This window comes from Carcharodon carcharias, chromosome 18 (genome assembly GCF_017639515.1).
Source record: "Carcharodon carcharias isolate sCarCar2 chromosome 18, sCarCar2.pri, whole genome shotgun sequence".
In the NCBI taxonomy this organism is placed as follows: Eukaryota; Metazoa; Chordata; class Chondrichthyes; order Lamniformes; family Lamnidae; genus Carcharodon; species Carcharodon carcharias.
Window position 1 is genome coordinate 108,518,708 of NC_054484.1, and position 15,786 is coordinate 108,534,493.

The 15,786-nt window shown below is 42.7% G+C and overlaps 1 protein-coding gene across 1 annotated transcript in view; it reads right to left on the reverse strand.

Annotated features, from left to right (window-relative positions):
* Positions 1 to 726: 726 nt before the first annotated feature.
* The window catches only part of egfl6 (EGF-like-domain, multiple 6), a 425,554-nt gene continuing 410,494 nt past the window's right edge, over positions 727 to 15,786 (reverse strand). The window contains exons 10-13 of the mRNA XM_041210637.1: positions 9,807 to 9,887; positions 7,457 to 7,552; positions 6,102 to 6,367; positions 727 to 1,586 (exon numbers count right to left, since the gene is read on the reverse strand). Coding sequence (XP_041066571.1) covers positions 1,476 to 1,586; positions 6,102 to 6,367; positions 7,457 to 7,552; positions 9,807 to 9,887 — 554 coding nt within the window. The 3' untranslated portion in view covers positions 727 to 1,475. The remainder of the gene's footprint in view (positions 1,587 to 6,101; positions 6,368 to 7,456; positions 7,553 to 9,806; positions 9,888 to 15,786) is intronic.

The window sequence follows — 15,786 nt, forward strand, 5'->3', positions numbered from 1 at the left end:
TTTCGCTGGGATATAATTTTTAAAAACTTGCAGAAGTCAGTTCCAGAAAAAGGCGTTTATCTATAAAGAGAAATTTTATTGCAAAATGTTGTACAAATACACAAGAAATAATACAAAATATCAGTATCAAAGTTCCTCATTGGTACAGAATACTGGAGTAATAAAGGCACAGATAATGATTTAACCATCATATTAAAGTTATCTTTTCAGACCGATTTTCTAAAGATCTTGTATTTTCCCACCATGACGTGCATTGGCCCTGAAATGTCTCTGACTATCCGTGTGCCAGTCTTGAGGACTTCACTGCCAGCTTTTAGAGAGCAATAGACAGAAGGCTCCACATCCCAAAGATTTTGTGGGCACCTGAAATCAAAGCTGAATCCTACTTTTTGGCCATCTTCACCATCCTGCCAAAGTATCTCAGACCGTCTGACTCAAGGGGTCTCAGGCACAAACACATAGCCAACTTCTTGAGGTGTCATTGGAATGGGCATCCTTTGGTCATTGGAAAAGGAAATTGAGGCAAGAGGACCTGGAATGCCCCCCCTTTAAATGGATATGCTGGGACTGCATCCACTGCAGATGTTGGCCAACCTCCTCCCATTTGTGGACACCCCTGAAGTGATGGGGAAAATTCGGGGGTGGGTGTGGCGTTGCAGATCTGTCATGAAGGTCTTTGCTGAACCCTTCCCAACAAACCCCACCCCCCCACCCCTTTCCTTCCTGTAGAATCCAGGAATTGAACTTTTCCCAGTCATTATAGGGAAGGATCTAGGAACCACTGCTCCATTAAAAACTAAAGTAAATGACTTCAAGCCCTGAAGGTAAAGGCTGCGTCAGGTTTAAAATTACATTGGGCAGTGGGACTGGAAATTCCCGCCCAAAGTCAATGGACTTTTTGCTGCTCTCCAAATTTTCCAGTTCCGCACGAGATGCTTTCCGCTGCTGGTGGGACCGGAAAATCTGGGCCATTGTTACTTTTCAAATATCATAGATTATTTTTTTAATACATTTACATTTACAAAAGCCTTGTGCTTAATCACATTACTTGGTTAGCATATAATATAGCATTGGGCAAAATACTGTTGTCAATGACCCATGACAGTAAAAATCCAGTTGGCAAACTGGATGTGCAATGGGCCAAGTAAAAGAAGAGGCAAGTGAGTAGTTAGTTTAAAGATCATTAAGAGAGTGTACAGCTGACACACACAGCACCTTGGCTATGCTGATACAGCAGCATTACAATTGTACAGATAAGAAACATGCCACAAGATGCTTGGAATAGTTAATATCAAAACCGTGAGTGTAAGAATCTTGCAATGGCAGCAACTGTAGGCACCAGAATAAGAATACTTCACTGTGTAAAGATGTCATATTTTCCATGCCAATGAGCAGTCTTTTCTGAAGTAAGTTTTAGTGCTCACACATGTTTGCAGGCCAAAGAATTCAGGAGTTTTAAATTTCATATATGTCTCTCAGTTATCATTCTCTGAGGCCTCTTCTTGGCAGGGTCCAGAGGTCAGAATAACATTGTCCAATCCAATCTCTCCAAGTCTGCCCTTTCCTCGCTCTGCTTCAAAGACAATCTACAAAATAATTTAAAAAGCAGAAGCAGAAATTCAAATGTAAAAGTGATAAATGATAATAGCAAATGGTTTCCCTGTAATGCTGTGTGTTTGATCTCTCTTTTTGGAACGTCTATGCATGACCAGAAATAACTCACACTAACAACTAACAGTTCATATAGTGCTTTTGTTATTACTACATTTAATACTAAATTCTCCTATAGCAGTTCAGCGACATCAATGGGGCTGAAAGAATTCACTCCATTGTTGTCAGTCCTGGACTAGTCTGGCTGCTTCAGTCAACTGTATTCTTTTCCATGAGGGTGACACTTTACGGTTTCTAACCAGTGCTTCCTTGGCTTCTAGTTTCATGTAGCTCAGCAAGCAGGGTCACAGCGAGAAAAATATTCTTGCAATTGCCATTCAGAAAACATACTCAAAACATTGTGGTTGTCTGGTTATGTTACTGGACAAGTAGTCCAGACATCAGACTAGAGGCCAGCACACCAGGGCAGTGCAGAATTTGAAATTAGTTTTGAAAAAATTGAAAATGGAAAAAAAAAGCTAGTGTCCATAGAGACTGTGAACCTGTCATAAAAATGCGACTGGCTCACTAGTGTCCTTTAGAAGTGGCCCAGCAAACTATTTAGTTGTGTCAAGCTGCTACAAACACAGACTGCAGCAGTTCACAGAGTTCACAAAAAGACCCACCATCACCTTCCCAGGGCAACTAAGGATGGGCAATAAATGCTGGTCTTAACAGGGACGCTAACATCCCAAGAATGAATAAAATAATCCCCTTTGATTTTTGCCTATATCACTGTATCCATGAACAAAGTGCTTGGCTCAATGACTCCCCGTTGATCACATAACTAAGATCAAGAATGGGCAAGTGAGAAATTGTAGGAGTGAACATGCCATTTACTGTTCTGCAACTTAGTGGTTCAACACACTGTGCTTCTGTGCAATCTATAACATTGCTTTTAAATACTTCCCCACTCTGCTGGGTGGCAGAAGGACAAGGAGCAAAAATATACAGAGCGAGCAACCTCAAACTGACCCCTTTGCCAGCTCTGTAACTTCTCAAATGAAACCAGGCCATGGGCAAGGTTCCCATAAAAGGCAGGGAGTGGCCTAATGAACATACCAAAGTCAGGGCCTGATGACAACATCAGCACTGTAACTTAAATTTAATAGTAAATGAAGTGGGGGGGGGGGGGGGGGGCTCAAGCTCTGGAAACTCAGGCACTTGCTGGCTCTCCAAAATAAGTGGCTCTTTTAACACTCCTTGTGGTTCAGGAGACCAGGAGTGCTCTCCCCAGCAAGCCTCACAAGGAACCTCTCGGCCTCTCCAAACCTGGATTATCAACCCTCGCATCAACCCTGATTGTGCCCCTCCCGTTCATCAATGAGAGGCAATGCTCCCTTCCTGCTGGTGTGGGCCATTCCCAAGAGTCCTTGGCTACAGCCCCCTGCAGCTGGTGATCCATCCTGCACACTGGCAAGGTTGTCCTGGCTGCTGCTTGGGAGGTGGCCCCGCAATATATGAATGAGGCTCTGCCGTTAAGATGTAGAAGACCTCTGCAATCCTGGCCTTGCGGCCTTTTCAGCTGATTCAGCCTTTCCAAACCCACCTCATCTCCATTTAAATGTCGAGTCCAAATGTGCTGACTAAATATGGGGTTACATTTAAAAAAAACAAGCACTTACTTTTGCATCCCAATTGTAAATAGGATATATAGTGTTGCTAGGTTGGGGACATGATGCTGTTCCAGTTTCTTAAGTAATACAAACCCACTACAGTGTGTTACTGTACAAATATATACTTAGTTTGTTGCAATGCATAATTAGCAAAATTAAATTATTGCTGCTGTAGAAAATATCAAATGCAGCTACACACCCATTTCCTTTGCTTTACTGTCAAAGGGGGGGACAGTGGCATAGTGGTAATGTTACAGGACTTGTAATTCAAAGACCCAAGCTAATGTTCTGGGGATATTGGTTTAAATCCCATCATGTTAGCTGGTGGAGTTTAAATTCAATTAATAAAATCTGGAATTGAAAGCTAGTAATGGTAACCATGACAACTATCATCAATTGTTATAGAAACCCATCTGGTTCACTAATACTCTTTATTAAGGAGGAAAATCTGTCATCCTCACCTGGTCTGGCCTACATGTGACTCCAGGGACTCCAGATCCACAGCAATGTGGTTGATTTTTAAATGCCTTCTAAAATGACTTAGAGAGCCACTCAGTTCAAGGGCAATTAGGAATGGGCAACAAATGCTGACCTTGCCAGCGACCCCCATAAAGAAAGAATAATTTAAAAAAACACAAAGATGGTGCTTGCTTTGGCGGGAGAAGATGAGAACTCCAGGTGATTATAGTAATATAATAGTTTGACTATTCGTAAACATCTTGAGGGTTATTTGAAATTGAATGTGGGTGTTTTGGTCTATGTGGGTTGGTCAATGTGGGTTTGGTCTATGTGGATTGTTTGGGTGCATACCTTGGTGCTCTGTTGGCCATGAGTAAATTTAAATCAGGGTGCGGATACTACAGATTATGGTTTAAGGTTTAAGCCAGAATTAATAATAGTTTAATGCCATAATCTCATTGCACAATGAACAAACTCTAATGACTGTTAAACTTTTAAACTCTGATAATGCAAAGACCCTAAACTGATGATCAGTATATTATGCTACTCTGTTCTTTCTATCACTTTTTTGTGTTTGATATTTTACTAGGAATGACTGATTGATTGTAAAACTTACCTCAATGCATCCCTTGGCCACAACAGATGTTGATTTTTAATTAAATAAACCTTTAAAAATGGTGGTCTGATTGAAAATGTATCCATCACTGATACAGAAATACTCCAATCAGCCCTTTTCAAATCTGCAGATCCATGAAGATAGAGCAGGAAGATGGGACTAATTGGATAGTTCTTTTGAAGAGCCTTCACAGGCATGATGGGCCAAATGGCCACCTTCTGTGTGTATAATTCAATAGCCCTAATTTAAACTCCTGCTGCCTTGCAGAAATTGGGTAGGGGCACTCAATATGAGGCCAGTCAAGTACGTTCTCCAGGTTGCTGCCATTTCCCAATTTTAACCTACTGCTTTTAGCTGGTGAGCAGGAAACCCCCAGGAAGGAAGTTGGAGGGGCGGTGGGGTTTAAACATGCTGTTTGGGTCCTGATATTATTTGCCGGATGCCTGAGTGGGAGAGCTGTGGCTTGTCAGGAGATGAATTCAGGGCACAAAGGGGCTCAGCAAGTAATTTTAGAAGATTTAATTTGAGGTGTGCTCTTCCAGGACTCAGAGGGAAGCCATCTTTCTTTGGGGCACACTTCTTGCCCCAGACTTCACCCCCTTCCCCTTGATCATATTCTCTCCTGGTGAAAGTGAGGCAGGGTAGCTTTACAGTAGCTTGGTGCACAGAAAAGCACATTCGATAAAAACTTTTTCACAAAGACAGTGGCCCTTTAAGAAACGCCACCACTGAGGAACAATATCTGTAAAATATATGCCTGTCACCCTTAGTTTCAAACGACAGTCTGATGTATTTGCCTGCTCCCTCTGGAGGGTTCTGAATGCTCTGCTCAGCATTATTAACCTCCATTTACCTCACTTGCTTTCTTCCAAATGTCTCATTGTCACGGGGCAAATTGCATTTCATAATTTGTCATCTTACTAATGTTTGGTGACTCGTGTGATTGCCAAACAACAAGTCAAACTTACTTCACAAAGAAATAACTATTTTTCTGGCCATCACCTGAGCTTTTAAAATCCAGTCTTTGGAATGGCTTTTTATACCTAACCACACAGGGTGGGGGAGCTGGAATGTCTCACAATGATGAACAGGAGAAAACCTGTTCTCTCCATAAGTAATGACACGGTCATCTCAAACATCCATCCTGCAAAACTGTTCCTATGGTCTTGTTAGCAGGTTGTTAATTACAGAGAAAACAGGTGGTTTTCTTTATGTCATGCATGTGTTTGGCCATGCAGACTCACTAAAACCACTTATTTCCCCACAGATTTTGTGGGCTGTGGGTTGGGAGGAAGCCATATTTAAAGACTTCCGTGTGTTCATTACTAGTCTTTTTATTCATTTCAACAAAGTGAAAAAAAACTTGCATTTCGATTTTATTTCCAAAATGTGGTCAGTTAAGTAAAACCATTGGTGAGTCACACTCTGTAACTCCCAGCTATGTAAATTACATCACAGCGTGTGACAGGTTGGAATGTGTGTGCTGTGAAACTAGTGACAGACTGTCAGATGTCAAATTTTGCTGAATTTCTTTAATGATTTATCTTTGTTGCATGTGTGTTTAATTTAACCTCAACAATTTCCCAGATCTTTTTATTGTTGAGATTATAGGTTCTAACTAACCATTTTACACAGTGTGTTTAATATATATATATATATATATATACCAAAACAGCAGGAATCCTATTCCCCTTTCACATTACTCTGATCAATCATAGACTCAAACTAGTTGCCTTATTAAAAGTAGCTCACTGACTTACATTTCTCTGGGTTTCAGAACTGTTTTTAGCTGCAACTGTGACACTTCCAACCTTCCAGCCTTCCTCTTTATCTTTATTCATCTCCCAGATTGCAGGATCCCCAATATTGGAAAGTATACGTAGTTTTCCGACCCTCTCTCCTACAAGCCGATACTTAAATGTCAAACAGAAATCCTTCGGAGTCACATCACCGATGAGAAGCTTCAAGTGACCGACCTCGTTCTTAAGACCGACAAATGCTGGGACTGCCATGTAATGTCCAATACCTTGTGAGTGGAAAATAATATTGGTTAATGTGGGGAATCAACCTAGGGTAGTAAGAGTTTTCTAAAAATCCATCTATCCTTTATTGAAACCTAGTTGAACGCTGAGGCTCATAACTCAGATTGCCATCAAGGTTGAAGGCAGCCGGGGACAACCTAAGATAATTCAAGATAATTCACCTCACACACACGCAGCACTCTATCATGTCTCTCATACACACACACACACACACACACACGCACCACTCTATCATGTCTCTCATACACACACACACACGCACACACACACCACTCTATTATGTCTCTCATACACACACACACACGCACACACACACCACTCTATTATGTCTCTCATACACACACACACACACACACACACGCACCACTCTGTCATGTCTCTCATACACACACACACACACACACCACTCTATCATGTCTCTCATACACACACACACACACACACACACCACTCTATCATGTCTCTCATATACACACACACACACACACCACTCTATCATGTCTCTCATACACACACACACACACACACCACTCTATCATGTCTCTCATACACACACACACACACACACACACACACTTGGGTGTTAAAAAATAGTACATTTTTAAAGGATGGAAAGACAGAGGAGTTCCTTAATAGCATATGAGCTGGGAGAAGGGAGGGGTAGAAGGGAAGACAGGATGAAGCTCAAGAGAGTGATTGTAAGAAAATAAATAAACCTGCATCACTTGCATAGCCCTGCAATGTTTTCTGAATCATAACAACGTAAAACAAATCCTCTTCATTTCCCTCCTGGATTTTTGCCGATTCTCTAAGTCTTGGCAATACCTCTAAGACATATCAACCAAGGTATCATTGTAGGTAGTAATCTATCTGCTTCTCTGGGATAAACAGTAATTAATGGAAGTATAATCTGATGATAAAATAACTGCCCCTTTATCTTAATTTCTAGATTTGTCAATGACCTAATGAGTAAAAAACATAAATAACTGGCTACATGTTGAAAAGTGGTGTTTTTACTTAAAAATTAAATTTCTTTCCAATAAGATGTACCTTAAGTAAAAAAGAATAATTACCATTAGGCCGATCAGCAACTTTCCAGTCAAAGTCATCCCCTGTATCCTGTATCCATTCACAAATTCCTTGATTAAAACTGCAGTCAATGGAAAAATCTAAAAAGAAGCACAGATTTTCTTATTTAAGTAGTACTAGCTGACATATTTATTTAACTGAAAGTCCTTTACGATCGGATTTTTTCATAAAGGTTGTTGAAATGACTTCTTTTCACTTTCACATGTAAATTTCTCCCACTAGTTCAGGTTCCTGTGCCACACATTTTCATCCTGGAAATGCTGCACAGTCAACCTGCTGAGAGGTTCCTCTTATTGTCACTGTGAAGAGATGCCCCTCAGCAGTACAGCTCAGGTAACCTTTCTAGTGCTTCTCTATATTATCGATTCTTCGATGGTCAGCGTTCCTCTGAACTTTCCTGTTGCTTTTCTTCTGAGCTCCACATACCCGATCCTATCGGCTCTCCCTCCTCCCTATATCTCCATTGTGTAGAAATGAATCTCCTTCTCTAACATATGTTTGTACCCAAGACCACCCTCAGTTTCTTTCCTCCTACAATCTTTGAGGCTTTAAAATTCAAGGGGATGTAACTCAACTTTGGAATGAAAAGGAAAATTGTGCAGGGTGTATAATGCAGGCCAATTTGCCACCACCCATTTTGTGCCCTCAACTCTTGTGCCACCTAATTGCTATTTCTCATCTTACCTAATCTTCTGTGTTAAATCTTAGCGGTGCTTTGCACTATGAACCTTGACCTTCTTTATTCTTTCATGAGGTGTGGACATTGTAGGCAAGACCAGCATTTGTTGCCCATCCCTAATTGCCCTTGAAATGAGTTAAGAGTCAACCACATTGCTGTGAGTCTGGAACTACATGTAGGCCTGACTGGGTAAGGATGACATATTTCCTTCCCTAAAGGGACATTAGTGAAACAGATGGAATTTTTAAAACAACCGATATAATTGTCATGTCACCATTAATGAGACTAGCTTTATGTGTCAAATTTATTAATTGAATTTAAATTCTATCAGCTGCTGTGGTGGGATTTGAACCCAGGTCCCCAGAGCATTAGCCTGGACCTCTGGATTACTAGTCCAGTGACTGTTCATCTTAGAAAAGAAAGTTGACTTTGAATTGTCTCCTGCTCCTTTTGGAAGGCCATCACTGCCACCTCCCAGGTAACTTTGCAAAGGCTAAGATTTCATTGGCATAGGCACACTTCCTGCCACTCTCGAGCAATACGTTTGTACCCCAGTCAGTTGGATCGACTACCAAATAAAGTCAATTCAGAGTAATTGTGTTCCCCTCATATTTGGAGGCACTTCTGGAAAAGTTGACCTTGTGAGAAATCGCAGAGTTGTGCATTTTAAACAAGGACCACCGTCATGGAAAAGTGTGACAAATCTCTTTTATGTGGGGAAGGGATTGAGCTGGAGGAGCTGTGCCTGATTTTTATCACACATTATGCAGCACTGATGAGCCATTGTGTTTCAATACAACACATGCAGCTGAATCAGTTGCTTGGTCAAACTCTTTTGGATGATTGCAAACATGTTTTTGGCATGAAAACAATGGAGTTGATTTTTAACTTGGTAAATTGGTGTTAACAGGGTAGAAACGGCTTCAAAGTAGGGTTGGTCGACTTACCACACTATAACCTAGAAATTTCACCTGCTACCATTTTACAGGATCCTACATTTGGGCAACTGAAGTGCCCATCTGTTTTGGACTCCTTTTAAAATGGAAATTGGAGTTCTAGGATGTACACAGCACTCTGACTGTCGTTTTAGGACAGAAATAGTTGGAGCACTTTTTGACGTTTCACTAGTGTTATAAAAAGAAGCTTCAGAAAGTCAAGTTTTAATTATTCTTCTCAGGCCCACAAAAATAATCTGGGTTTAGCCACCTGTGATTGCCACCCACCTGCCCCACTCCCCTTCCCCCTCCAGACTGGCCCTGCTGCCAGCTTGGGGTAGCACCAGCCTGAATTCAATGAACTCTATTAGGAAGCTCATTGGGCACCTGCAGCTCGCTGGCACCATTTAAATGAAGCCCAGGCCTCTTACCCTGTGCACTGCATTGGTTGCCTGTCCACAATCTAACTTTGTCCCCCGGTGGGCACAGCTTTCAATTTAAATGGGGAGAGTGGTGTTGTGATGGAAAGGAAATTGAGCCCCTATAATGGGCCGCTGATCTGATATTGCCCATCTTGCACACTTGACGCAGGTGAAAAGTTCCAGCAAGCATCCCTCTCGAACCAGTAAAACCTGTGGTGACATTATGCCGACAGGAAGCTATAGTACCGAAGTCCTCCACTTTCAGATCTTTAACAGCAGAATCAAGTGGCCACCTTACCTTCATTAAGTGGTTCTTGTGCAGCGATTTCTTTCTGGCCCAGAACCGCACTAAATACTATGGCTTTGTTCTGCCTGGGAACTGAAACAATTGGGAAACAAAAACATAATCCTGTGAGAACCAGTGACATGTTTTAAATCCAACGAGCCTAACCTTAAGTGAATTCTTACTTAATTAATAATAGGTATTATACACTTCTGTGTGGTGGGACTTAGCTTCCTCCCACAATCGCCCACATGTTCAGTTTTACCAGAGGACAATGTCGAGTCAATGTCAGGCCCTTTTCGCAGGGAGGTACAACCAAAGGAGAATATTAGCACCTCTGAGTAGTGAACTAAATTGTATTTGTTGGTGTTGCAATTATGTTCCTGGACTTGTAATCCAGAGGCTTAGGCTAATAACTCAGAACACAAATTCAAATTTCCCCATGACAGTTAAAGAATTTGAATTTAATTTAAAGATAAGTCTGGGTACCCCCAACTGATTCACTTGTGTCCTTCAGGGACCGCAAGCCTTCTAGCTGGTGTAAGGTTATTAAGACTGAGCTTTATTAAGATCCCTCCTCTGGTATAGCGAGAAAGGAAAATGTAGAAACAGGCCAAGATAGATAAGGATCATGGAAAATTGGGGGAAATGAGGACTAGGAAGAAGGAGATACTCTTCCTCTTCACTGGGTCATCAATTTTGCACCTGCCCTTAGTGGCATGAACCTTAATGATACACAGCATGGTGGCTGGATCAGCACAACAATGGTACAGTCAATAAATCTTCAGAGCTGAATGTAAAACCATTAATTTGAAGTAATCTTGTTGGACTGACCAGATCCTTCATTAATGTAAGAGTTAAGTGCTGGGGCCACCAGAAGACTCGTGCAGAATGAGAACAAGTGTTGAAGGCCTTTCAGTGAGTGAAAATGATGGATATCTGTTTTTTTATTCATTCTAGGTGAGCGTCACCAGCAAGGCTGGCACTTCTTGCCCATCCCTAGTTGACTTGAGAAGGGCATGGCCCTTTATTTGATGGACCCGATTGTCTTGTTGGGCCACTTCAGAGGGAAGTTGAGTCAACCACACTGAAATGCGATTGGGGTCACATAGTGTCCAGATCAGCAGTAAGGATGGCAGATTTCCTTCCCGAAAGACACAGTTGAATTGGTTAGGTTTTTAATGACAATCTGACAGGTTCAGGGTGACCTTTGCTGATGCCAGCTTTTTATTTTAGGATTTAAAAAAAACTGAATTCAAATCCCCAAACTATCATGGCGGGATTTTAACTCATAAATTATTAGTCCGGGCCTCTGGATTGCTCACCTAGTAACATAACACTATTGCTCCCTGGACTTATTGCTGTATTGTTTATCTCAATTAACGTTATAGTCCCCTACATGGTGCCACTGTCAACGACAGCCCTCATTTTGGCAGAAGTACTGTTGAGTAAAAGTGCTGGTGCTGCTCCTTCCAGGGACGCTGAAGATGACCTGGACAGACTGCTCCCAGAGAAGATAGTTATATCGCTGGGGACAGGTATAAATGCTGCCACCGTCTGTGGGGGTCGTTGCTGGGCTGTGGAGACCTACCTCAGAAGGTGCAGAAATAACAACCACAACACTCCTCACATTTATTCACACATGGATGCCTGTCACTCATTCAAAACAAGCGCATGGTTGAAACGTAAGGCTTGAGAGAAAGAGATTTTAAAACCACTTAGTCTTGATTTTGTAACCTCATGTACCTGCATGTTTAGACACAGTACTTGTCTTTCCTTGATTCATTGACATACTGTATATTACAAGACTGCACAAAGGCTGCCTCTCGGAATGTTCAATTTATGTAAATCTATTAAAATAATTTTCCCTTTTTTTCCCTGTATGCTCACAAATTAATGTTGCACTTGTAGAAAATTGTTACTTGGTGACGTGGCTATAAATTTTCAATATCTTTGAAACTAGAAACATTTCCCTAAAGAGAAATGAAGTAATGAAACGGGTTTGTAAAATTATAGAAGTGAAAGGAATCCCTGAGTAACACATTGTTAAAATGATTTCTGAAAATGACTAAGCTAGACTTTCTTTTGGGTGCTGGCTGCTTTTGATTTGTGTGGATGGTTTTTACTCCTGTCACAGTGAGTGGAAGAATTGTGACAGAGGAATTTTCACACTTGATCTTCCTCAGATTAAGGGCAATCATTGTCATCAGGGCCCAACGGCTTTTTCTCACTCTCGGTGACCTGAGAAGGAAGCCACCATGTCTTCTCTTCCAGGTGAAGACAGCAGGAAGAGACCCAGACAGGAACTTTTCTTTTACTTCCTTTGTGGGGCCAGGACAAGAAAGAGTGCACCACAAGGCTCCAAAAAGCAAACTTAGGCCTCCTCTATGCCTGGAACGCCCACCGTATTCCTAAACATAAGAGTTTTCCAGAACCCTCTCCCTGCCACTTAGCTGAGTGTCTTCGACTGGTGCTTCAGTCCTGGCTGTTGGCCTCCTACTGCTCGAATTACACTGTCACCCTTCAGCTAGCTGCCACTCCCTACCCAGCACAGAAGGTTGGCGATATGGGCGGAATGTAGATGAGGCCTGGTAACTAAACTCTCTTGGACCTCTCTCCTGTGCTGCTGAAGTCTATGGAGACAGGTGGTTTGCTGCTCATCTCAGACCCTGCCTGCCTGATTCTTGCTCTAGGTTAAAATTGGGCCTCACATCAAATTTTAAGGATAGGTTCGATAGGTAGTTGAAGGAAGGAGGCAGAAAGGGATTGGGAACAGGGATGGGATTCACACTACAGTTTGGGTGGACCAGCATGGACTGGTTGAGCTGCAGCTTTGAGGCTCTATGTAATCCTCAACCAGAGGCAGCTGAATCAGGAAGAAACCTATTGATATCATGTAAAGGTAGAAATGACTCGGAGAGAAAAGAAATTAAATGTGCAATTATATAGTGCCTTTCATTAACTTAGGAAGCCCCAAAACACTTTTTTACTTTTGAAGGGTTGTCACTGTTGTAATATAATTTTTAAAAATCATTTATTCAGGGGGTGTGGGCATCGCTGGCTGGGCCCAGCATTTATTGCCCATCCCTAGTTCCCCTTGAGAAGGTGGTGGTGAGCTGCCTTCTTGAGCTGCTGCAGTCCATGTGGTGTAGGGACACACACACAGTGCTGTTAGGGAGGGAGTTCCAGCATTTTGACCCAGCGACAGTGAAGGAACAATGATCTATTTCCAAGTCAGGATGGTGAGTGACTTGGAGGGGAACTCCCAGGTGGTGGTGTTCCCATGTGTCTGCTGCCCTTGTCCTTCTAGATGGTAGCGGTTGTGGATTTGGAAGGTGCTGTCTCAGGGACCTTGGTGAGTTCCTGAAGTGCATCTTGTAGACGATATATACTGCTGCCAATATGTGTCGGTGGTGGAGAGAGTGAATGTATGTTGATGAGGTATCAGTCAAGTGGGCTGCATTGTCTTGGATGGTGTTGAGCTTCTTGAGTGTTGTGGGAGCTGCACTCATCCAGACAAGTGGGAAGTATTCCATCACACTCCTGACTTGTGCCTTGTAGGTGGAGGACAGGCTTTGGGGAGTCAGGAGGTGAGTTACTCACGCAGGATTGCTCACCTCTGACCTGCTCTTGTAGCCACAGTATTTATATGGCTAGTCCAGCTCAGTTTCTGGTCAATAGTAACCCCCAGAATGTTGATAGTGGGGGATTCAGTGCTGGTGATGCCATTGAATGTCAAGGGATGTTGGTTAGATTCTCACTTGTTGGAGGTGGTGATTGCCTGGCACTTGTATGGCGCAAATATTACTTGCCACTTGTCAGCCCAAGCCTGGATATTGTCCAGGTCTTGCTGCATTTGGACATGGACTGCTTCAGTAACTGAGGAGTCACAGATGGTGCTGAACATTGTACAATCATCAGCGAACATCCCCAGTTCTGACCTTATGATGGAAGGAAGATCATTGATGAAGCAGCTGAAGATGGTTGGGCCGAGGACACTACCCTGAGGAACTCCTGCAGTGATGTCCTGGAGCTGAGACGATGGACCTGAAACAACCACAACCATCTTCCTTTGTGCTGGGTATGACTCCAACCAGTGGAGAGTGTTCCCTCGATTCCCATGGACTCCAGTTTTGCTAGGGTCCCTAAGACATGGCAGCCAATTTGCACACAGCAAAATCCCACAAACAGCTTTAAAATAATGACCAGGGATAAATATTGGCTAGAACACCAGGGCGAATCTCTGTTCTTTAAAATAGTTAGATCTTTTACATCCAGCCGAGAGGGAGGATCGGGATTTTGTTTCATGTTTTATCTGAAAGACATTTCATGTTACCAATGTCTATGTAATTCTATGCAGCTGGGTTATGGCCTTCAGCCAGCTTCAGGCAGGTGTGTGAAAGTAACTCAGTGACAGCACTTTCTCCAGATCTTCCCCTGGATAGATCCTTGGCCTCTATTCAATAAAGCTGAAATGATAAACATGGAGCATTGCAGGGAATACCTCCACACCAGCAGTGTATCCCAATAGGTTGTGCCACGATAACGTGGCATTCTTACCTTCTTAAAGACTTACATTCCACATATACAGTTTAAGCAGTTTTCCCTTTGGATCTGAGGATCAATAACTCACAAAGTCCCACAAAATTTCAATATTTAGTCAACACAGTAAAAACACTAAGTGTTTCACACATTGATACCCAAGTCCGTTGGGGTGAAACTGGGCTCAGTGGTGCCTGTTTTTGGCTCTGAGGCATATTAGAATTCCAAAGTGGTATCCATCACATGTGTGCACATCTCTGGCTGACATCAGTGCTATTATTTTGTGGATTCACACTACAGTTGATGGCTTCCCTTAACCTTGCTTAGCAACATGAATAGAGCACCAGCTCTATTTAAAAAGATTATCATCTACTTACTGATTAAATTTCACTGGCTGTTGCTACAATACTACATGTTTTTGGTGCTTTCCATTTGTTTCAAATTTTAAAAGCGAGTGGTATTGCAGGTTCTGGAGGAGTTTTGGCAGGCTTCAAGCACAAACCAGTTTCTCCCAGACACAGTAATATTGGTAAACTGGGAATACAGCAAGACAGAGAGAATGAATAGAGGTCACGCAGAGCAAGACAAGCTGATGCTTGGGGAGAGGGCTCTTAGCAGAAGCCCATATCCATCCAGGGTGTTGTGGGAGCTACTCCCTTATCTCAGTGAATACAAACGCTGAAGGCCATCACTGATATCGGCCAACATTTTTGCAGCCACAACTCTAACCTCAGAGCAGGGTGAGGATTGCACTGCCAGTGGATGTGAAGTTGACCACGGCGATGAACTTTGATGCATTCTGCTCCTTCCAGCCTGGAGTGGGAGATAGTTACAACATTTTTCAGTTTTCAGTGCAGTGCTGCATAAGGGAGTTTGTTCAAAGAGAGAGCAATTTTTATTCTCTCCTGCCAGAGAGAAGTAGGTAGAGCAAGCACGAGAGTTTGTAAGGATTGCAGGCTTCCCCATAGTACAGGGTGCCATTTATTGCTTGTTTTTGCTTTGTGTGCACCACATGTCAACTCTGCCATGTGCTGGAATTGACATGGATTCCACTTCCTCAATTGCCAGCTGGTGCTTGACGAACAGGCAGCACATCATGTCACTGAATGACTGGTATCCTGGCAGTATCATGAAGCATTCATTCTGTGGCATCCTGCTGTGCCAATTGTATTTCAACCACTGAGCCAAACCATGGCACGGTTACTGGATGACAAGGGCTAGCTGGTAACAACATAGCTGTGACCCAGGTTCTCAACCCAAGCACACGTGTACAGCATGCATAAGATAAGAGCCATGCTGCCTCAAGAAAAGAGAGAGAGCAGACCATTGGCATGCTGAAGTGATGATTCCACTGCCTGGGCCACTCTGGAGGGGACCTGCAACACAGTACTGAGCAGGTCTCCTGTATGGCGATGACATCATTGCGTAAGGAGATTCATCGCGGGTTAGGATG